Raw genomic sequence first — 24,321 nt, 5'->3', positions numbered from 1 at the left:
ATGGTGAGCAAGAGGCACCGCTCTCGGTGCCACAGACATTCATTTACACAGCTAGTTACACTGTACAATGATTCCCATAATATAAAGAAGATTACTTATAACACAGAATATATGTCATAAGTATCTTCTTTGTATTATGTTAATCATTAATGACAGGGGAGGCACCGCCTCCCCTGACTGCACGTCCCTGGTGCAGACCCCCTGTCAACCATCACAGCACATCGCAGGGACAGGCCCCTTTCGGAGCCCCTGTTCCTGCATGTGCTGCATCACACATTCGGGGGAGAGGGTCGCATATTACAATGTAATCCTGGGTGTTAAGATCCCGCCCAGATTGCATTTAATATGTAATCCATGATAAATGGGCCCGTTTCAGTTTAGCCCTCTGGTTTTGTCACTGTGAGTCTCATTTAGAAAATAAATTGCTGTTTTTGGATGCAGGGAAAATACTCCATTCTCCACTATATATCTCTCTGCACAATTTAAAGCTGAACTACCTGCAATCAGGGAAGCTGAGGGAGGGAGTTGGGTATTGGCTATCCTGGCTTCTGTAGGGGTTCAGGAATGCAAGAGGTTACACCTCCCATGATGCTGTTACCATGCCCTTTGTGCTCACCCAACCATCATAGGTGCTTATTAAACAATAGCGCTTAGCCACACCTTTTCCTGTGACCATGCCCCACTGGAAGTCTCGGTAGCCCCGCCTGCAGTGTAATATGGTTAAAGCCTTGTGTCTGGAGATTGCCCAAGCTCTGAGTCTGTCTATAATCTACAGATTCCAATATGCAGTAAATGTGCTCCTCTCTTGTTATACCTACTTCATGTTCTTGTATACTTTAGTATAAGCTCACAAAGACAGAGACTTCAATACGTCTTGTTTCAGTGTATGTTTTACTGTATTATAATTTCCCATGTTGTACAGAACTGCAAATACAGAATATTCAAAATAATGTCTACTTTTTCCTTGTAAAGTATAAACATATCATAATTATTAGGTGAAAGTACAACCTACATAAACAGACTGTAAAGCATTGTGAGTTTCAGAAGCCATGTAATGTGGGTATAGCCAGCAGATATCAGCTGTTCTTCACTTCTAGGTAGAGTATGCAGGTGATATGATTCACGGTGCCCTCTCCGTGGCATTTTCCTGGGGTCCGAGCCTTGCTTCCAGGGCAAGACTAATGCTGCGCAGGGCACTCTGGTACTCGGGATACTCCTGCTGGATCTGGTGAATGATGGTGCTGACTGTGTGTATGCGAGCTTCTTGTTTCTGCTGTTCTGCTTCCAATGCTTGTGGATTGCTGAAAACTGCAGTGTATTTTCCATCTTTTACAGCCTGCAAATGCTTCATACGAGTCTGGAAGGCCACAATCTGTGACAGATTCTAATAATATAGAGAACAGGGATGGGAGAATTGTCAGTGACGTTGCAGCAGGAAAACGACATAATCAATATGAAATGAATGGCTTAAAATTATGTGAAAAATATATCATGTTACTACCAGTCAGGTTCATGTTATAGTTTTAAAACGTGAGGATGAGTTTCAATTACCTGGCGCTTCTTTTCTTGTAGCTGTTCAATGTCAGTCTCCATGGAGCTGGTGTCCAGTTTCAGGCTGGAGATGTTGTGCTGTTTCTCTGCAATGGCCTCGCTGAGTGACCTCTGATCATCGTCAAGGTCAGAGAGGGTGTTGTTGTATTCTTCAGTGTTCTATTCAGTACAAAACCAGCCATAGTTAAAACTGCTCACTTCATTCCATTGTATAATTTAATTCCCCTCAAGATGTCACTTAATTTCATCTAATTTTTTATCAATATTTGTTTAGAATGATGGGGAGCTGCAATATTGATTACTAGACCAATGGGAAACAATTAAAATTTAATTATTTAGCAAAAACTCCAAATCAACTTTGTCCCCATATCAGTTTCCGTATGATTGGCAGAATACTTGCTTATGAGGGTCATTCCGACGTGATCACACGCTGCCGTTTTTCGTAGCACAGCGATCAGGTCACTACTGCGCATGCGTATGCATCGCAATGCGCAGGCGCGTTGTACGGGTACAAAGCGGATCGTTGCTGTGCGATGGATTTAACGAAGAATCCATTCGCACAGCCGTTCGCAAGGAGATTGACAGGAAGAAGGCATTTATGGGTGTCAAGTGACCGTTTTCTGGGAGTGCTTGGAAAAACGCAATCGTGTCCAAGCATTTGCAGGGCGGGTGTCTGACGTCAATTCCGGGACCGGAAAGGCTGAAGTGATCGCAAGGGCTGAGTAAGTTCTCAGCTACTCAAACTGCACAAACTATTTTTGTACCGGTCGGCTGCACATGCGATCGCACCCTTGCACAGCAAATATACACTTCTCAGTGGGCGGCGTCTATGCGTTCACACGGCTGCAAAAAGTAGCTAGCAACTTGGAATGACCCGCTATGTGCAAGAACAAATAAATGACTTACTTAAGTACCTCTGCTGTGTTTATTGTTTTTTTTTTTTGTTTTTTTTTTTTAAATAACATTACAAAGCATATACTAGTTTTATTATGATTACTACTGAGGCTAAAACAAAAAAAAAAATCGGTGCAAATTCAGAAAAGGTGCGTGGTCATGTGTAAAGGGGGGAGTGGCCATGCAACGCTGCCATAGGAATTTATAGGACAAAGGAGACGCTGAAATCTGTACAAGGCCCTTTTTGGCAGATACGGACCATAAAAAAAAAAAAAAAACAGTACTGTACCGGCCAAAAATGTACAGGTGGAGGGTTTGCTGGGGCAAGTCCTAACTGCCAATAAAAGTTGTTGCTGGTGAACCAGTGCCTCTAACTGCCTCATGGCACATACTTTTCTGCAACTCCCTGCAACACAAGCCATTGGTGAACCTCTGACAGTAGTAGTGACAAATTGCTGCCACAGGGTTTGAGAAATTTGCATATCTCTAGCAGCACAATGACAGCAGCTGCGCCTTGCTGTCAATCCACAGTACCTGTGATTGATCTGGAACCATTCCCATTGCCTAGGCTGACCATATTATCCCTTTAGACTGGGACACCTATGATTTACACAGGTTCTGTGGGAGCTGACTTCAAGCCTGCATTTCAGCAGACATCACCTGTGTGATACAGAGCGTCTCAGTTTAAAGGGATAGTATGGTAAGCCTACTATTGCCGTTTTCCAGTGAATTCCCCACTGAACTAGAATATAGTACTGGTCGTATAGAGGGTATCATGTCTGACATGAAGCTACTGCGATAAGACATAAAAATACTACGGTACACAAGAACCGCTGTATACTGTGGATCAGGATGGAAGGTGGAGAACAAATTACTCAGACAGTGCACAGTTACACCGACAGTTTCATGGAACTTTTACTATGTCTTTACTCCACAGGAACATGGCTATACTAATAGTCTTCATAGAACATTTTCCGGAAATCACTGCCCTTTGGTACAGTGGTTGGACTCTTTATATACACATTTCACATTAAATGTTTACTATATTTCATGATGAATAGCTAGTAACACAGACATTTACACATCAGGGAATATGATGGGGTGGGGGAATAAGGTTAATAGGCACTAATGCTGAATTATTTACAAAAACAAAAGCAGCGAACAGCAGTTTGTTTTTGACAAGGAGATCCGTCCTGCAGATGTGCATAATGTAATATTTAAATATTTTCAGAAATTCTTTTTAAACTATATTAAATAAAACATTTTTAAAACAACAACAACTATGAACGGTTTTGAAGGGAAAAATAATTAGTTAAGTGGTTTAAAAAGGTCCTGTGTAGGATGGGGCTATTGCTAGCTCAGTGGAGCATTGTAATGGCGTGATATTACCTAGTTTATATAGGACACCACCTTTCTCTTGTGTGGCAGTGTGTTAGAGGCCCCTTTTATCTTGGAGCAGCTTGATACTGCGGTGCACTTAGGTAGCTTCTTATTCTGGTCTGAAAACCTATTTCTCAGTGTTAGATAACTCCTGATCCCAAAACCCTTTGTCACTAGGAAGCCAAACTAAACCAACTGGGTTATGCATGCAGAACAGTGGTTGGATGACTTTGAACTCTATGGGGTACATTCAATAATATTCGGATCCATACTGACATGCAGTTGTCGGAATGGATCTGACAACCCCTATTCAATGGACGGCTAAATCCGACTGTCTGATTTGGCCGTACCCAGGGTCCTGTCCTGCCGCTGCTGTCAGCGGGTGTGGATGCGCTGACAGCAGCTGCGCAGGTTGCCGATGGCAGGGGTCGGCGGGGGTGAGCTGGACGGCGGCGGAGGGAACTGGCGGTGGGGTGACATGTCTGCGGCGGCGGTGGGAGGTGCTGCAGGGAGAGAGGTGACTGGCCATCCACCAGCCAGGCACCTCTCTCCCTGCAGCGACTTCCCTTGCCGCAGCAGACATATCACCCCGCCGCCAGCCGCTGATCTCAGCTTCCCCAGCCGCACCGCTCCCCAGGGGGGGCGGGATGTACTAACCTGTGCCGCCGCGTTAACTGCTTTACGCTGGGCTCCACTGATATTGTCCACGGTAACCTGCTGTCTCCCCTTACCCCCCCGGCACTGTTATTTGCGCTTTGTTTACACAGGCACCGCTGCGGCCACTCAGGTCTCAGCTTTAATAAAGCTGAGACCTGAGTGGCCGCAGCGGTGCATGTGTAAACAGGGAGCAAATAGCAGCACCGTGGGGGGAGCTGGAGACAGCAGGTTACTGTGGACAATATCAGGGGAGCGCAGAGTAAAGCAGTTAACGCGGCGGGACAGGTTAGTGCATCCTGCCCGGGCGTCTCCTCACTTCAATCCGACTTGTTTTCAAGTCGGATTGAGTTTGTCGGAAAGGGGGCCAAAATCTGTCGGATTTGGCCCCATTTCCGACAGAAGCACTTAGATCGGTGGCTATTCCGCCGATCCACGTGTTTTCCGACAAGGGGTATATTCAATAACTGTCGGAAGCTGCCGTTTTGTATATACCCCTTGTCGGAAAACACGTGGGTCGGCAGAATAGCCACCGATCCACGTGCTTCTGTTGGAAATGGGGCCAAGTCCGACAAACTCAATCCGACTTGAAAACAAGTCGGATTGAGGTGAGGAGACGGGGAGCGCTGCGGCAGTCTACGGGGATGTGAGGTACCTTGCCTGGCCAGGCATCTCTCTCCGTGCAGCGCCTCCGTGCAGACTTCACTCTCCTCAGGCGCTGGCAGCTCCCCCCGCCGCCACCTGCTGCCGTCACCTACCCCCCGCCAGCCGCCGCTGTCTGCTCCCCCCGCCGCCACTGTCAGCGCACCCAGCAGCTGACAGCAGCGGCAGAACAGCACCCCGGGTACAACAAAATCAGACAGTCGGATTTGGTCGGCCATTGTATAAGGGTTGTCGGATCCATTCCGACAAATGCATGTCGGAATGGATCCGACTTTTATTGAATATACCCCTAAATCATTAATCTGTAAACTTATTTGCTAACTATACTGGAGATAAAACGGTCTGCTACACATGCGTGGAAGAAGCATTCTCGTTATTTGAGCAGCAGACAAAGCTACTTTCTTACCTTCTGGATTTCTTTTATTTTCTTCAATAGTTCTTGCAGCTTCCCACGAAAGTCGCTTGCTGTGGGGTGCTTCTTGTCCTTCTCACTCTGATTCTTTCCCCGCATCACGATGGTCTCTCGCCGAGCAATCACGGCTTCCATATCACAGACCATTTTCTCTTGATGTTTCATAAGCTGTGCATGTCGAACCTATAAACAGGACAGTAGTAAAAACTTCACGAGACGTGTTACTATAATTTTCCATAATTTAAAGACTCGGGGGGGGGGGGGGGGGGGGGGGGGGGGGTGCATCCAAAGATTGTTGGAGCCTCTTGAATGCCAATCGAACATGCTAACTTTAATAATAATACCAGCAGCCTTCCCTCAGGCATCATTTTTTAAAACTGAGTGTTCAATACACTGTAATCTTGCCATAAAATCACAGCCACAGAAGTTTTACCGTATTTGCATAATAGGAAGTGTCTTAGATGCCGCAGGCGAATCAGACGTGGCTAGCAGTTGTCACCACCATCATCTATCAAGTTGCACCAGGGTTGATGAACTACAAGTTATGTCCCTCCAAATAGACACATTAGCATCGTTTAGGTGGCATTAAAGCTATAATTTATGCAGACACATCCTTATTTTACTTTGACCGTGTCTACACAGCCCATCGAAGCACCATCCCAACCTCCTTGTCTCTGAGAGGTGTAGGTGCAATTTTGCAAGAAATAAGACACACATCCAAAAAGTATGCGCACCAACAAAAACAAAACGTGTTGCTGCCAAAAAAAAAGCTGCAACTTGCATTTAGGTCCGACTCTAAATGAGGTCCAGTGAGAGTAAGCTCACAAAGATTCCACCATTCTGCTCACCTGCATGCGATGGATCTCTGCTTTCATTGCACTGATCTCTCCTTGGCCAGCCTCTGAGTCCACTGTGTTTCGCATCTCCTTTGCCAGTTGAATCTTTTTTTCCCAAAGCATGACTTGATGCCTGTTTGAAAAAATGAATGGCTCTTTTATATGTAATCCTTCTAAAATCCATAACAACTAGACATTAACAGATTCTGATGGCAGTTAGATGCAAGGTAACACGGTCTCAGGGCCTAATTCAGACCTGATCGCAGCAGCAAAATTGTTCTTGAATGTGAAAACCATGTGCACTGCAATAGAACATGTGCAGAGAGAGTTAGATTTGGGTGGGGTGTGTTCAAACGGAAATCTAAATTGCAGTGTAAAAATAAAGCAGCCAGTATTTACCTTGCACAGAAACAATACAACCCACTCAAATCTAACTCTCTCTGCAAATGTTATATCTGCCCCCCCTGCAGTGCTCACGGTTTTGCCCAACTGCTAACAAATTTGCTGCTGCGATCAACTGTGAATTACCCCCACAGTCCCCTACTTGGACGATCTCCTGCACAGAAAAAAAAAAACCCAATCAAATCTAACTCTTTGCACATGTTATATCTGCCCCCCCTGCAATGCACATGGTTTTGCCTATTAGAGAACAATTTTGATGCTGCGACCAGGTGTGAATTAGGCCCTCAGTTCAGTGTAGTATCAAACATATTATAACTGAATGGTTCAGCACCATCAGCCTACATACAGTTTACATTTAATATATTTTATCATATACAAGATAATAAAAAAATATTAAAATATATTACCTTGTGCTGTGGTGTGTACTAAGGCTGGGATTCTCAACCACGGTCCTCAAGGCACCCAATAGTCCAGGTTTTAAGGAGAGCCATACTTAAGAACAGGTGACTTAATTAGTACCTTAGTTAATTTGATGTAACCCCTGTGCTCAACCATGGATATCACTAAAACCTGGACTGTTAGGTGTGCCTTGAGGACTGTGGTTGGGAAACACTGTACTAAGGGGGTCATTCCGAGTTGATCGCTAGCTGCCGTTGTTCGCAGCGTAGCGTTCAGGCAAAAAAAATGGCATTTCTGCGCATGCGTATGCCCTGCAATGCGCACGCGCGACGTACGGGTACAGAGCCAGTTGTGGTTGTGCACAGGTTCTAGCGAAGTTTTCAGTCGCACTGATGGCCGCAAGAAGATTGACAGGAAGGGGGCGTTTCTGGGTGTCAACTGACCGTTTTCAAGGAGGGTTTGCAAAAACGCAGGCGTGTCTGAAAAAACGCAGGCGTGGCTGGGCATTCGCTGGGCGGGTGTATGACGTCAAATCCGGACACGAATAGGCTGAAGTGATCACAAGCACTGAGTAGGTTCAGAGCTACTCAGAAACTGCACAAACTGTTTTTGCAGAGCTCGGCTACACATGCGTGCGCACTTCTGCTAAGCTAAAATACACTCCCCAGTGGGCGGCGGCATAGCGTTTGCACGGCTGCTAAAACTAGCCAGCGAGCGATCAACTCGGAATGACCCCCTAAGTTATCATCGACTTAGGTCACATAATATCATTGTGGAAATACATGTTCTTATGTTTATATATAAATATATGTATTATTTATATGTGAAGTCTATTGTGGTTTCTCAACCAGGCGGATTAACTAAAATCTATAGAATCATAATTTTTATAGATTTTATTCATTTACTCTGATTTATACCTGTGATCAATTTGGGTGCAGTCTACTATTCTTTTTTTTTTCTAATATTGATCTAATGCCAGAATAGCAACTGGATTTATGGACTACCAGCATAAATTAATTGTATATATATGTTAGCGCCAGGAATTAGAAAGCAGCCAGTGAGGAATCTCTGGCAACTTTATCTTTAGGAACAGAGCCAAAAAGGAGCAATCTGCTCTTTTGCAAAACTATGTTGCACTGCAGGTGGAGCAGGTTTACAATGTGGAGAGTTAATTGGGAAGAGTCAAGTTCAAGCTGGAATCTAAATTTCAGCATAAAAACAAAGTTGCCCTGTATTTGTTTAGTTTCATTCACTGCAGCTTGTGCTCATACATTGGTCAGTGTATGGAGGCACGCAATATCATTCCATCGCTCAGCCAGTTACCCCTGTTGTTTGGATCATCCCCTTTTATCTTACATTGTACGGGCAGCATAACTCTAAATCAGGCCATTATTCATTAAAGGGCAGAACTAATTTGCGGGTTGTAGCTGTAACATTGTTGAAATTCATAATGCCGACACTTCAACGTCGACAGTTACGCTGATGTTGTTAAAATGTCAACAAGTTGACATTCTCAGAATGTTGACAGGGGACATTAGGGTTAGGTTGCCAAGCTTGAGGGTCAGGATAAGGCCATGTTGATCACGTGACCACCGGAACCCGGAAGACGCAGCTGGAGTAGCCAGGAGAAGGTAGATCACCCCTGGGTCATTCTAACATGTCAACATTTCATCACTGTCTACATTATAGATGTTGACTTTTTGAATGTGGACATTTCGTACCCATCCCCTAATTTGTGACACCGCATGTCATTAAGTAAAAAAAAACACTAAATCAACAGAGCAGTTGAATGTCTTATGATAAAGTTGACTGATACTAGAAATGGTGCAAGTTAAGCAAAAATGTATCACTTTGTCAAATCAGTTGGAACCATATTAAGGGCCTAATTCAGAACTGATCGTAGATGTGCGAAGAAACGCACGTCTATGATCAAAATCTCTGGCTAGTCCACCCCGCATGCCAGGCCCTAAACCCCCTCACAGAGGTGCAAAAGCACACGTATTCCACCAGCTGCAGGTTTAAGGATACCTTTAAAAGACGCGTTTCACTGCCTAAGAAGTATATCGGCGGCTTCCTCAGTCAGGATAAATATCCACCGTGCCCGCACCATGGCAAGCACAGCGAGCCTGCAACAAACTCTTTTGTGCTCACCCTGCTGCTGGCGGTCGGGATACTGGTACCGGTATGCTGGGTGCCGGGATCGCGACAGCCGGTATAACGTAGTACACCGGTTTTGCTGTACAGATGTTTATTCATTAATTTGTAAGCATGAAGAGGTGTTTCTTTCAAAAAGTTTTTTTTTAATAATGTTTCTTAGTGCTTGTGTTTAGTTTGATGTGTACATACGAGTGTCAATCTTTGCAGATGATACTAATGTAGCCCATGCACTTGTGAGATATGGCATACAATCCTTTGATTTCGACCGCATCTGTGAGAGAAATCGAAGGATTGTATGCACATTTAAGGCACCATGCAACGCGATGCACGGGCACGCTGCTCGAATATCGCGTCTCATGATAGTATGTGCTGCACTTAAGATTTATCGCATCGCAGTGCGATCGCATGTGTTTTTAAAAACACATGCGATATACCGCACTGCGATGCGTGATAGGCACCCGCCTGGAGCGGCCAGAGGCCGCTCCCACTCGGCGGTGACATACCCATCATGTGATTACTATGTGATCTATCACATGATCGCATGGTAATCACTTTGGCAGTTCAGGCGCGATTTCATTGCACCTGAACTGCCGGTGCGATGCCCCGCGATGTCGCGTCGCGGGGCATCGCACAAGTTTATGGGCACTATAAACTGTGTAGGGTAATGAATTCGGAAATAGATGTGGAGTCTCTGCAGACTGATTTATCTAAACTTGAAATCTTGGCGTCTAAATGGAGAATGAGGTTCAACATAGAAAAATGCAAGGTTATGCATTTCGGACTCAAAACAAACTTGCATCCTACATATTAAATGGGGAAAGTCTAGGGGTAACAGTATTGGAAAAAGATTTGGGGGTACTCATTGATAATAGGCTTAATAACCGTACACAATGTCAAAGCGCAGTAAAGAAGGCAAGTAAGGTGCTAGCGTGCATAAAACGGGGAATTGAGACAAGGGACGAGAATGAAATCCTGCCGCTGTACAAATCATTGGTACGTCCGCACCTGGAATATTGTGTTCATTTTTGGGCACCACTGTATAAAAAAGATATCGGTGAACTCGAAAGGGTTCAAAGACGAGCTACTAAATTGATTAAAGGGCTAGAGGGACTGGACTATGAGGAAAGGCTTACTAGGCTGAATATGTATACACTGAAAAAGAGGAGACATTATTAACATCTTCAAATATGTAAAGGGAGATTACAAAGGGGGCGTGGCTTGACACAGCATGGTGTAGGCAGCTTCCTGCCAGAGCTCCTGCTAATATCCTGATCTATCTCCTGTTTCCCTGGTGTTCTGTGGCTGAAAATTTCTGCAAGAGTGCAGTACCCCCCTCTGCTCCTGCAGTGTGAATTTGGGGATCCTCTGTGCCAAGAGTCCTAACTTACTGGCTGGTGAAGTCTGTGACTGGATCCTGAGGCAGACTCTGCTCTCAGTGTGGCTGTTGCTCCTGCTGCAGCTCTGCCCTCACTCAGCTGCTGGGGCCAGTGTGCTCAGGGCTGGTGAGCTTGTATTATACACAGCACACATTCCACTTCCTGTCCCCTTCTCCCCTGGTGCGGATATTACTGAGCACATAGTATTACAGAGACAACACTCCCTGTGAATTTGGGACAGAGCTTTAACTATAACCGTAGTGCAGGGAAGAGCACTGTATGCCTGGCTCCCTCTCACCTCTAGAACACATTTGATGGACTCACACGCCTGTGTTCTTTGGATGAGCCGAGCTCCTGTGTGTATAACTCTGCTCCCTTTCTACCAGTGGATCTTCCTCTTGCTCCTACAGTATATTGCTTCTTCCCCCTGCAGCCATGTTTAATCCTGTTCATACTTCTGGACATTCAGTCTCAATCATCCTGAAGGCTATCGCGGAATCCGAGCAAAGGGTTCTTAATATGTTTGGAGTAGAGACTGTTGCAGTAACTGGTTCTCCTGTGGGGTCCACCTGCCCGCCGGTGCTGCTACCCTCGGAACCTTTGGGGGAGCTTGTATCTGTGGGGCCTGCCGCTCCGCTACAGTCGATGCTTAATGCTGGAGGTTCCTCCGACGAACGCATTGTGAACAAAATGGGGAAGTTGTGGATTCTTCCTGCGCATATTCACCGTTATTTGCAGTGGGTGATGGCGCGTGGGATGTCGGTGACTGTATGGACCTCCATTGCAATTTTCTTTGAGGGTCCGCAGTGTGACCTCCTTGATAATGGGGGAGAACGGTATTGTATCATTTCGCAGTTAATTGTGATGTTTGGGAGAGGGATGGTTCTCCATTCTACATTTACCGTGGAACTGTGGCCTATCCTCTTATCTATCTGGCTAATGCTGTGCAGGATGGTTGCTGGCTCCACTACCTTCCTGACTACTGTTCGTGTACCGCTAAATGACTTGATTCCAGAGTGGGCTTATCCTCCGGACTGATTTTCTTTCTTTCCAAGTCTGTATAATACCTCACTGGTTACTGGGTCCTTGGCTGTGTTCTATTTTATTGTTGATACTTTCTTAAATACTATGTTCTATTCTGTTTTTTGTATGTTTTACCATTGATATAATTTCGTTATTTGATGGTTCGAAGATATGTTTTATTTGACCATCGCTTATTTAAGGGTTACATATCCTTATATACTGTTGTATCTGTAGGGTGCTACCAGCACTATTCCTTATATTTCCGGGTCGCTTATCATATCTCCATATTTGCATATTCATTTTTTATTTTTATTTTTTATTCTCATATGAGGGAGATCTACTCTATATACTGTTCGGCGATATTTCTTCTTTTTTTTTTATTTGCCCCAGTCACTTATTTTTTTCATTTACCCTGGTATTAGGGAAGGGAGGGAGGGGGGTGTTAGACAGTTAGGTCACGTAGTTTAATGGGGGGGGGTTGGGGATCCAGGTATACCTAGGTAGGGGATAGGCTATACAGGGTGGGGGGTTTTGAGGTGGTTTGTTTTGGGGGTTTTTGATTTTTTTGTTCTGTATTGTAGGGATTTTTGTTTTATCTCTATGAGCAGCAGAGGTCTTAGGATTTTAATTATTTCTTATCTTTTTTTTTCTTTTTCTGTATACTAAGGCAGGTGTTTTATCTATAGTTTGCAGTGCCAATACTTTTGTATTTTTCTACGCCTCATGGGTCAGTCTTTTTTTATTTTATTTTATCCTCAATGTGTGAGCTCACATGGCGCCTGTGGGCTCTTACTCTTACTGCTTATTGCTATAATGTGGGGTGTATTGTATATCCTGTACTATTAGACGTGTACTGCAATTGTATTCTGTGTCTCCTGTCTGACCGTACTTCTGATTGCATCCTGCATACTTTACTATACCTGCCGATATTGTTTGTTTTATATGTATACTTTTTTATTTTTTTATTTCATATTATTCTTTTTGGGATGTTCATTTAAAACTTTCAATAAAAAATACGCAATTTAAAAAAAAAGGGACATTACAAAGAGTTACCAGAGTAATTATTTATTAAAAGAACTCTGTTTAGGACACGTGGGCACACGCTGAGGCTGGAGGAGAGAAAAATCCGTATGCAACGGAGGAAAAGGTTCTTCGCTGTTAGGGAAATAAGGATTTGGAATTCTCTGCCAGGGGAGGTGGTAATGGTGGACACTGTAAATGCATTTAAAAAAAGATTGGATACATTGAAAATGATATCCAAGGTTATAACATTTAAAATATTGACGTTGATAATCCGGGTGTAACATTATTTATAGTTGTAACTAGTCATAAAACATTACTTCAGCAGGTACATTATAATCAACTCAACTTAATACAGAATACAGGTTGAACACGATGGGCATTTTGCCTCTATTGAACCTCAATTACTATGTTACTATGCACTAGTGACACTCACTCTGTCTCCACTAGGCTGTGCAAGAGTCTTTCCTTCTCCTCTTGTAGGTTTCCCACATTCTCCTGCATCTCAATTGACTCTCTCTCTGCCTCCTGCAAAACAGAAGTGAAGCATTCACTCCTCGGCCTAGAAAGCTCAGCTTGATGTCCGAATACTTCTGTTGGCACTCACCCGCAGAGCTCGCATAAACTCGCTCTCCATCAACTGGTTGTGCTGCTGTAACTGTTCCTTAGAGCTTGCGTTCTTGCTCAGCAGCAGGTTCAGACGCAGCATGTCATTTTTCAAGTTCTTCATGTGATTTTCAATATCCTTCTGCTCATTCTTCTCTTGTTCGATGTCATCTGTCAAGAATCATTAGTGTTGATGGTGAAGCTGCTAAGCAGTGCCACAAAAGATTTCATAGGGAGTGACAAAAGTGGCAATTTATCAACATCTTCTATAAAACAAAAAGTAATTCCACTGCTGCTTCAAACTAAGTAAAAGAAATTAAAATAATTAAAATGTCTATGTCAGGTAACTTACTCTCTGTACGAATTTTTCTCTGCTGCAATATAGTCAGCTCTTTCTTCAACATCTCTACTGAAGCATCCTGCTCTTCCCTCTGATTGGTCAGCCTGACCATCTCTGTCTGCAGGCGGAGCCAATACTGCTGAACTGACACAATGTCTGAATTGCATTCCTCTATTTGCTTGGTCAGTGCAGTGATCTGGATCTCCAGAGGTCCAAGCTCTTTGCCCTTAGAACAGAAACATCAAAGCAAAAGGAAGTTCAAATATGATTTGTAAGGTTGGGTACACACCAGACAGACATGTTAATGGACCTGCTGACAGAGTGGCCTATTCAGGCAAGTATACACACTTACCGATCAGCCGATTAATGTGTTGGTCATCTCTCATCCAGCTGGGCGGGCATGTGAGTTTGCCCTCCCAGCTGTTGACGTCAACTCCGGCCATCGGCTGTGCTGCACAGCAGACACAATATGTCTGTGAACAACGGACATATCAGGGATACACACCCGCCAAATGCCCGATATACCACCTAGTGTGCACCCAGCTTAAAGGATATTTCTTGTGGCATTGATGAGTTACCAGTCATTGCACATAATGCTACAGATGACTAGATACTATCAATGTCCCAATGTGGAAACTTCAGAGAGTGAAACAAGAAGGACCTATAAGAAGTAACCTACTATGAAATGACATATGCGGATGGTGTAAATAAAGGGACAACATTATATATGTGGCACATCAGATCATCCTTCGGCATACCCCAATCTGTGCAAGAGTTGACTCTATCTGCTTGCTGTATAAATTAATGTTGGATTGCTTCCTCTCAATAGCTATGGTGCGCTTGGCAATTTCACTCTGGCTGCGAGAGATCAGCTCATTTGTGGCCTGAATCTTCTTCTCCAGTTCAGCCACGTTCCTCTGTAGAGTCTGGACATGCGATGAGCTGTGGTTAATCTCCAGCTGGACCTGAGCAGTCTCATTCTCCATTTTAGAATACTCTAGCTCCTGTAAGAGTAAAACAGACAAGACAGAGTATGCAGTTTATTCAGCCTGGGATAGATTATATTATAATATATATATATATATATATATATATATATATATATATATATATATATATATATATATATATATATATATATATATATATAAGCCATCACCCAAAAAGTGACATATTTGAATAGGAGGCATATTGGCAGAACGCAGTATAAATTGTACTGTGGTGTAGTAATTTGTCGTCTGTCTTCCGCACACAGAAAAAACACACATTACACAGACATCAGACTCTATTAGTTGGTGAGCACATACCAGTTCTAGCTTCCTTCTGTGTAGCTTCTTGGTCAGATGAGAGGAATATTTAGCTGCTTTGCCAGATGTCATCTTCTCCTGAAGCTTTTCCATTATTTGAGTTTCCAGAGCTCCCTTTATTTGGGATTCCTTTTCAATATGCTTCCGTAGTATGGCCACCTTACTCAAATATCCAGCACGTTCCTGATCAGATACAAGAAATCTCCAATAATGAATTGTGGATTAATCCTGAATTAAGAGATTATGTAGGGAATGCAAATTGCTCCGGTACTCTCAGAGATATTGATTTCGCCCCCTGCCTATTCTATTACGGCCTGTTTTCACCTGTTTTTAAGGCATTTTCTCCAATGAATTTTCACCCTTTTTTTGTGAAAAGGCATTGGTGAAAAATGCCTCAAAATCTGCGAAAACAGCCCACGTTTTCACCAGCGCAGGTGATAAAACGTGGGTTCTCCAATCCACATTTTTTGCTACTGCTGATTTTTTTGCCGAAGCAATAAAACAGCCCTGCTATTGAATAAAGCGAATCCCCATTCGCCCAAAAAATAGTGAATAGTCCAATTTTTTCACCTAGGTGAAAAAAAACAGACCTAATTGTATATACATACATACATACATACATACATACATACATAGTTAGGGCAGTGGATCACTTTTGCATATAAAACAAAATATAATTTCAAATGATACCTTTATTGGCAGAGTATAATTAAAGGATTGCAAGATGTGTGAGTGCGATTTTGCCCGATTTTATCCGATTCCGACGTTTCGGGTCGATAAATCGGATGAAAATGGGCAAATCGCATGTGCTTTACCTCAGATCTGGTCCGATGCGCGGTCTCGTGAGCATCGGAATGGAGCCCCTAGATCGGAAGTACTGCACTATAGATATGTCGGATCCCGCATGGCTGGGATCGCATACGATACATCGTATGCAAAAGGACCGCATACGATGTATCGTATGTAATCCTGCTGCACGGGAAGCTGCCGGGAGGTTCAAAGAAAATCTTATGCGACTTCACCCTCGGGCACCTTTTGACCCTTCATCAAATATTTCTGCAGAGCTTGTTGACGGCACAACAGAACAGTAATGTCAATAATTGAATTGCTCTGTTGGGTGCCATCTAGTGGCCACTAATGCGTAAATCATTTGAATTCCCGTCTTAGAGGTGAGGAGCAGCATTAGCCTTTTATTATACAGGATTATCTATGATACAATTGGCATAGTAGAAAAACTATAGAAACAATGATTTAGGGGTAAATGTAATAGGGTCAGAGTTGCTGGAGGTCCAGGATTTCGACCGAGAATGGGCATATTTTTAAAGCAACAATCCTTTACAAGGCAAATCCAGGTTGGTTGGTCTTGCCTTATAAATGTTCTCCGCTTTATACGAGTGCCGCTTTGGGCAGCATGGACAATGTAATAGTTAGCAATACTGCATTCACTGCACTGAGGTCATGTGTTCAATTAATGTGGAGTTTGTATTTTCTCCCCGTGCTTGAGTGGGTTTCCTCCAGGTACTCCGATTTCCTCACAAAATATACTGGTAGGCTAATTGGCACCAAGCAAAATTAACCCTAGTGTGAATGTGTCTGTGTGTGCATGTAATAGGTAACACAGATTCTAAGCTCCACTGGGGCAAGGACTGATGTAAATGGGCAAAAATAAGAATTTACTTACCGATAATTCTATTTCTCGTAGTCCGTAGTGGATGCTGGGGACTCCGTAAGGACCATGGGGAATAGCGGCTCCGCAGGAGTCTGGGCACAAAAGTAAAGCTTTAGGACTACCTGGTGTGCACTGGCTCCTCCCCCTATGACCCTCCTCCAAGCCACAGTTAGGATACTGTGCCCGGACGAGCGTACACAATAAGGAAGGATTTTGAATCCCGGGTAAGACTCATACCAGCCACACCAATCACACCGTATAACTTGTGATCTAAACCCAGTTAACAGCATGATAACAGAGGAGCCTCTAGAAAAGATGGCTCACTACAGCAATAACCCGATTTTTGGTAACAATAACTATGTACCAGTATTGCAGACAATCCGCACTTGGGATGGGCGCCCAGCATCCACTACGGACTACGAGAAATAGAATTATCGGTAAGTAAATTCTTATTTTCTCTGACGTCATAGTGGATGCCGGGGACTCCGTAAGGACCATGGGGATTATACCAAAGCTCCCAAACGGGCGGGAGAGTGCGGATGACTCTGCAGCACCAATTGAGAGAACTCCAGGTCCTCCTTAGCCAGGGTATCCAATTTGTAGAATTTTACAAACGTATTTGCTCCTGACCAAGTAGCTGCTCGGCAAAGTTGTAAAGCCGAGACCCCTCGGGCAGCCGCCCAAGATGAGCCCACCTCCCTTGTGGAGTGGGCATTTACAGATTTTTGGCTGTGGCAGGCCTGCCACAGAATGTGCAAGCTGAATTGTACTACAAATCCAACGAGCAATAGTCTGCTTAGAAGCAGGAGCATCCAGCTTGTTGGGTGCATACAGGATAAACAGCGAGTCAGATTTTCTGACTCCAGCCGTCCTGGAAACAATATATTTTCAGGGCCCTGGCAACTTGGAGTCCTCCAAGTCCCTAGTAGCCGCAGGCACCACCATAGGTTGGTTCAGGTGAAACGCTGAAACCACCTTAGGGAGAAACGGAGGACGAGTCCTCAATTCCGCCCTGTCCGAATGGAAAATCAGATAAGGGCTTTTACAGGATAAAGCCGCCAATTCTGACACGCGCCTGGCCCAGGCCAGGGCCAACAGCATGACCACCTTCCATGTGAGATATTTTAACTGCACAGATTTAAGTGGTTCAAACCAATGTGACATTTGGAACCCAAAAACTACATTGAGATCCCAAGGTGCCACTGGAGGCACAAAAGGAGGCTGTATATACAGTACCCCTTTTACAAACGTCTGAACTTCAGGGACTGAAGCTAGTTCTTTTTGGAAGAAAATTGACAGGGCCGAAATTTGAACCTTAATGGACCCCAATTTCAGGCCCATAGACACTCCTGTTTGCAGGAAATGTAGGAATCGACCCAGTTGAAATTCCTCCGTCGGCCTTACTGGCCTCGCACCACGCAACATATTTTTGCCAAATGCGGTGATAATGTTTTGCGGTTACATCCTTCCTGGCTTTGATCAGGATAGGGATGACTTCATCCGTAATGCCTTTTTCCTTCAGGATCCGGCGTTCAACCGCCATGCCGTCAAACGCAGCCGCGGTAAGTCTTAGAACAGACAGGGTCCTTGCTGGAGCAGGTCCCTTCTTAGAGGTAGAGGCCACGGATCCTCCGTGAGCATCTCTTGAAGTTCCGGGTTACCAAGTCCTTCTTGGCCAATCCGGAGCCATGAATATAGTGCTTACTCCTCTCCATCTTATAATTCTCAGTACCTTGGGTATGAGAGGCAGAGGAGGGAACACATACATTGACTGGTACACCCACTGTGTTACCAGAGCGTCTACAGCTATTGCCTGAGGGTCCCTTGACCTGGCGCAATACTTGTCGAGTTTTATAAACATGTGGAAGACTTCTGGGTGAAGTCCCCACTCTCCCGGGTGGGGGTCGTGTCTGCTGAGGAAGTCTGCTTCCCAGTTGTCCACTCCCGGAATGAATACTGCTGACAGTGCTATCACATGATTTTCCGCCCAGCGAAGAATCCTTGCAGCTTCTGCCTTGCCCTCCTGCTTCTTGTGCCACCCTGTCTGTTTACGTGGGTGACTGCCGTGATGTTGTCCGACTGGATCAACACCGGCTGACCTTGAAGCAGAGGTCTTGCTAAGCTTAGAGCATTGTAATTGGCCCTTAGCTTCAGGATATTTATGTGAAGTGATGTCTCCAGGCTTGACCATAAGCCCTGGAAATTCCTTCCCTGTGTGACTGCTCCCCAGCCTCGCAGGCTGGCATCCGTGGTCACCAGGACCCAGTCCTGAAAGCCGAATCTGCGTCACTCTAGAAGATGAGCACTCTGCAACCACCACAGGAGGGACACCCTTGTCCTTGGTGACCGGGTTATCCGCTGATGCATCTGAAGATGCGACCCGGACCATTTGTCCAGCAGGTCCCACTGGAAAGTTCTTGCGTGAAATCTGCCGAATGGGATTGCTTCGTAGGAAGCCACCATTTTTCCCAGAACCCTTGTGCATTGATGCACTGAGACTTGGCTCGGTTTTAGGAGGTTCCTGACTAGCTCGGATAACTCCCTGGCTTTCTCCTCCGGGAGAAACACCTTTTTCTGGACTGTGTCCAGGATCATCCCTAGGAACAGAAGACGAGTCGTCGGAACCAGCTGCGATTTTGGAATATTGAGAATCCAACCGTGCTGCCGCAACACTACCTGAGATAGTGCTACACCGACCTCCAACTGTTCTCTGGATCTTACCCTTATCAGGAGATCGTCCAAGTAAGGGATAACTAAAACTCCCTTCCTTCGAAGGAGTATCATCATTTCGGCCGTTACCTTGGTAAAGACCCGGGGTGCCGTGGACCATCCAAACGGCAGCGTCAGAAACTGATAGTGACAGTTCTGTACCACAAACCTGAGGTACCCTTGGTGAGAAGGGTAAATTGGGACATGAAGGTAAGCATCCTTGATGTCCCGAGACATCATGTAGTCCCCTTCTTCCAGGTTCGCAATCACTGCTCTGAGTGACTCCATCTTGAATTTGAACCTCCGTATGTAAGTGTTCAAAGATTTTAGATTTAAAATCGGTCTCACCGAGCCGTCCGGCTTCGGTACCACAACAGTGTGGAATAATACCCCGTTCCCTGTTGCAGGAGGGGTACCTTGATTATCACCTGCTAGGAATACAGCTTGTGAATGGCTTCCAAAACTGTCTCCCTGTCAGAGGGAGACGTCGGTAAAGCAGACTTTAGGAAAACGGCGAGGGGGAGACGTCTCAAATTCCAATTTGTACCCCTGAGATATCACCTGAAGGATCCAGGGGTCTACTTGCGAGTGAGCCCACTGCGCGCTGAAATTCATTGAGACGGGCCCCCACCGTGCCTGAGTCTGCTTGTAAAGCCCCAGCGTCATGCTGAGGGCTTGGCAGAGGCGGGAGAGGGCTTCTGTTCCTGGGAACTGGCTGATTTCTGCAGCCTTTTTCCTCTCCCTCTGTCACGGGGCAGAAATGAGGAACCTTTTGCCCGCTTGCCCTTCTGGGAACGAAAGGACTGCGCCTGATAATACGGCGTCTTCTTATGTTGAGAGGCGACCTGGGGTACAAACGTGGATTTCCCAGCTGTTGCCGTGGCCACCAGGTCTGAAAGACCGACCCCAAATAACTCCTCCGCTTTATAAGGCAATACTTCCAAATGCCGTTTGGAATCCGCATCACCTGACCACTGTCGTGTCCATAACCCTCTTCTGGCAGAAATGGACAACGCACTTACACTTGATGCCAGTCGGCAAATATTCCGCTGTGCATCACGCATATATAGAAATGCATCTTTTAAATGCTCTATAGGCAATAATATACTGTCCCTATCTAGGGTATCAATATTTTCAGTCAGGGAATCCGACCACGCCAACCCAGCATTGCACATCCAGGCTGAGGCGATTGCTGGTCGCAGTATAACACCAGTATGTGTGTAAATACATTTTAGGATACCCTCCTGCTTTCTATCAGCAGGATCCTTAAGGGCGGCCATCTCAGGAGAGGGTAGAGCCCTTGTTCTTACAAGCGTGTGAGCGCTTTACCCACCCTAGGGGGTGTTTCCCAACGCACCCTAACCTCTGGCGGGAAAGGATATAATGCCAATAACATTTTAGAAATTATCAGTTGTTATCGGGGGAAACCCACGCATCATCACACACCTCATTTAATTTCTCAGATTCAGGAAAAACTACAGGTAGTTTTTCCTCACCGAACATAATACCCCTTTTTGGTGGTACTCGTATTATCAGAAATGTGTAAAACATTTTTCATTGCCTCAATCATGTAACGTGTGGCCCTACTGGAAGTCACATTTGTCTCTTCACCGTCGACACCGGAGTCAGTATCCGTGTCGGCGTCTGTATCTGCCATCTGAGGTAACGGGCGCTTTAGAGCCCCTGACGGCCTATGAGACGTCTGGACAGGCACAAGCTGAGTAGCCGGCTGTCTCATGTCAACCACTGTCTTTTATACAGAGCTGACACTGTCACGTAATTCCTTCCAACAGTTCATCCACTCAGGTGTCGACCCCCTAGGGGGTGACATCACTATTATAGGCAATTTGCTCCGTCTCCACATCATTTTCCTCCTCATACATGTCGACACAAACGTACCGACACACAGCACACACACAGGGAATGCTCTGATAGAGGACAGGACCCCACTAGCCCTTTGGGGAGACAGAGGGAGAGTTTGCCAGCACACACCAGAGCGCTATATATATATATACAGGGATAACCTTATATAAGTGTTTTTCCCCTTATAGCTGCTGTATTTTTAATACTGCGCCTAATTAGTGCCCCCCTCTCTTTTTTAACCCTTTCTGTAGTGTAGTGACTGCAGGGGAGAGCCAGGGAGCTTCCCTCCAACGGAGCTGTGAGGGAAAATGGCGCCAGTGTGCTGAGGAGATAGGCTCCGCCCCCTTCTCGGCGGCCTTATCTCCCGTTTTTCTGTGTATTCTGGCAGGGGTTAAATTCATCCATATAGCCCAGGAGCTATATGTGATGCATTTTTTGCCATCCAAGGTGTTTTTATTGCGTCTCAGGGCGCCCCCCCCCAGAGCCCTGCACCCTCAGTGACCGGAGTGTGAAGTGTGCTGAGAGCAATGGCGCACAGCTGCAGTGCTGTGCGCTACCTTGTTGAAGACAGGACGTCTTCTGCCGCCGATTTTCCGGACCTCTTCTGTCTTCTGGCTCTGTAAGGGGGCCGGCGGCGCGGCTCTGGGACCCATCCATGGCTGGGCCTGTGATCGTCCCTCTGGAGCTAATGTCCAGTAGCCTAAGAAGCCCAATCCACTCTGCACGCAGGTGAGTTCGCTTCTTCTCCCCTTAGTCCCTCGATGCAGTGAGCCTGTTGCCAGCAGGTCTCACTGAAAATAAAAAACCTAAAACTAAACTTTTCACTAAGCAGCTCAGGAGAGCCAGCTAGTGTGCACCCTTCTCGTTCGGGCACAAAAATCTAACTGAGGCTTGGAGGAGGGTCATAGGGGGAGGAGCCAGTGCACACCAGGTAGTCCTAAAGCTTTACTTTTGTGCCCAGACTCCTGCGGAGCCGCTATTCCCCATGGTCCTTACGGAGTCCCCAGCATCCACTAGGACGTCAGAGAAAATGCTCTGTAAAGTGATGCGGAATATGTGTGCGCTATATAAACTAACTGGTAGTAATAGTAGTATTGTTACATTAACACCTTAATACTGTACTTGGGAGTGGGCCTCTTTTACAGGACAAAGCAACATTTCTCTCAAGGCTACAATCCTCTTGTTTACTGAACAGTAGCATTTTATAAGGAAACTAATTTAGAATGCACTTACTGTGGTGACCCTGCTTAGTGCTTGCTCAGTCTCCTCTAAAGTACGCATGTATGTGCTGAACTCCACTCTCAAAGCTTCCTGTCGAGCTTGACACTGAGTAATCAGCTTCTTGACCATGGCTGCATCGCTCTCTGCACGGTTAATCATAAAAGCCAGTTTCTCATTTTTTTCCTCTTCCTTTGTAACAGACTTCTTGTAGCCCTCTATTTCTGTGTCCATAGACTGAAGTTCTTGCTGCGCCAAACTGGGAAAGCAAAAACACAACGGTTTCTATTTTTTTATTGTCCACCGTTGGTCTGAAATGTATGTGTAGCAGCTGTACAGTGATGGCTGCAGGGAAGCACAGCCGCCTCATAGCTTTCACTGGCTGCCTGACCAACACAGCCACTCTTCTCCCTGCCAGCACAGTTTGGATGAAGCCAATGGCTCCAGCCCCATTTTAAAGCTGGAAAGATTGAGACTACCTTTAAATAGTGTTGGAGCTTTTGGCTTCATCTGATATCAGCTGAGGCCCAGACCTGGAGGAGGTTGGTGCTGTGCCAGCACTGGCGAGCCAACGTGGCATATTGCCGAGACTCAAAGCAGTGGACGAGCTACTGGATATAACTTACCTGGACTATGTTCAGCATGGCCGCTGAGAATGTGGTCACCGTTTGTGACTCAGAAATCCTGTCACTGCAGTGCATGCCACCTTTGTATCCTGATCGCCAGTCTAAATATTACATTAACTATAATTGATGGATTTTCCCTCACAAATGCTTCCTCCCTGGGAGCCATTTAGTTTCCGGTCTTTATAAAGGCTACTCTGTGGCAGCCATTTTTATCCAGACTATGGTGATTAATTACCTTAGTCCAAAGTTCCTTTGAATTGATTGATTACTTCTCCCTTACGGACTACATTTAACCATTCTGCTGCCCAAATGCCTGTAACCTCCACTAATTCTATTTATCTGATTGCCTGAGCTTGCAGAGGCCTCAACACAGCCTTACCTGCTGTGACCGTGGACATTCCCTTTATTAGATATATTCTTTACCATCAAGGTAAGAGCTCACTAGCAGACACACATACCTTAGAGCTTCCTGTACAGCAGCATAGGCTTCATCCCGTCTTGTCATCCCAATTAGGCTGCTATTCCACTGCTGTAGAAGATGCCTCTTTTCAAGACCAATTGTGTCAATTTCCATGTTGGCCTGTAATTAAAAAGTTTACAGATTTTGCCTTTTATTTAGTAGTGTGTTTGTTGTTATTGTGGTAATAATAAGGAAATATTAATGCCAACCTCTGACACTGCTTCTCGGACAGCTTTTGTGTCTTCTCTCTGAGCAGAAATTTGGGATTCGTACAAAGCAATCTGCTCCCGCAGCCGGTCAGCTTCCTGTGTCAGTCGATCCACAAACATATCCTATGATTGAAGCAACATAACATCATGAAGATGTGTCTGTATGCAAACAGCAAGTAGCAAACACAAGCAAGAAAAACAGTGTTGAAGTGAATTAAAAACAACTTTAAAAAACAGAACTATTGCAGCATAATTTATGGGAACAACAACACTACAGCCTGCAGTGGCTCAATGTTATGTGCTTACAGGTTAAGGCAGCGCCTGGACTGTCCTGTACCATATTTTATTGCATTTGATCCTTCTACTATAAAATGTATCCAATATGTTTACGTCTCACATGACAATTGCCAGTGCTAACTCCTTATTCACTGCAATAATTACTTGGATGCTTTATAAATGCTTAACAAATTAGACACATAGGGGTATATGCAATTGCGATCGAATTCCGGCTGGAATTCGACCGTTTTTAAATTCGACACAATTCGAC

General features: G+C 45.1%; 1 protein-coding gene across 2 annotated transcripts in view; it reads right to left on the bottom strand.

Annotated features, from left to right (window-relative positions):
• Positions 1 to 872: 872 nt before the first annotated feature.
• The window catches only part of CCDC40 (coiled-coil domain 40 molecular ruler complex subunit), a 130,608-nt gene continuing 107,159 nt past the window's right edge, over positions 873 to 24,321 (bottom strand). For both annotated transcript variants that reach the window (XM_063960745.1, XM_063960746.1), the window contains exons 8-19: positions 23,775 to 23,897; positions 23,564 to 23,685; positions 22,495 to 22,738; positions 15,021 to 15,203; positions 14,472 to 14,717; positions 13,726 to 13,939; positions 13,375 to 13,544; positions 13,204 to 13,295; positions 6,403 to 6,523; positions 5,549 to 5,737; positions 1,552 to 1,710; positions 873 to 1,384 (exon numbers count right to left, since the gene is read on the bottom strand). In XM_063960745.1, the coding sequence (XP_063816815.1) occupies positions 1,121 to 1,384; positions 1,552 to 1,710; positions 5,549 to 5,737; positions 6,403 to 6,523; positions 13,204 to 13,295; positions 13,375 to 13,544; positions 13,726 to 13,939; positions 14,472 to 14,717; positions 15,021 to 15,203; positions 22,495 to 22,738; positions 23,564 to 23,685; positions 23,775 to 23,897 (2,127 nt within the window). In that variant the 3' untranslated portion in view covers positions 873 to 1,120. The remainder of the gene's footprint in view (positions 1,385 to 1,551; positions 1,711 to 5,548; positions 5,738 to 6,402; positions 6,524 to 13,203; positions 13,296 to 13,374; positions 13,545 to 13,725; positions 13,940 to 14,471; positions 14,718 to 15,020; positions 15,204 to 22,494; positions 22,739 to 23,563; positions 23,686 to 23,774; positions 23,898 to 24,321) is intronic.

The sequence above is a fragment of the Pseudophryne corroboree genome, chromosome 3, assembly GCF_028390025.1.
Source record: "Pseudophryne corroboree isolate aPseCor3 chromosome 3, aPseCor3.hap2, whole genome shotgun sequence".
Lineage (NCBI taxonomy): Eukaryota > Metazoa > Chordata > Amphibia > Anura > Myobatrachidae > Pseudophryne > Pseudophryne corroboree.
The sequence above is the reverse complement of the archived record's forward strand: the minus strand, read 5'-3'. Positions and strand labels throughout refer to the sequence as shown.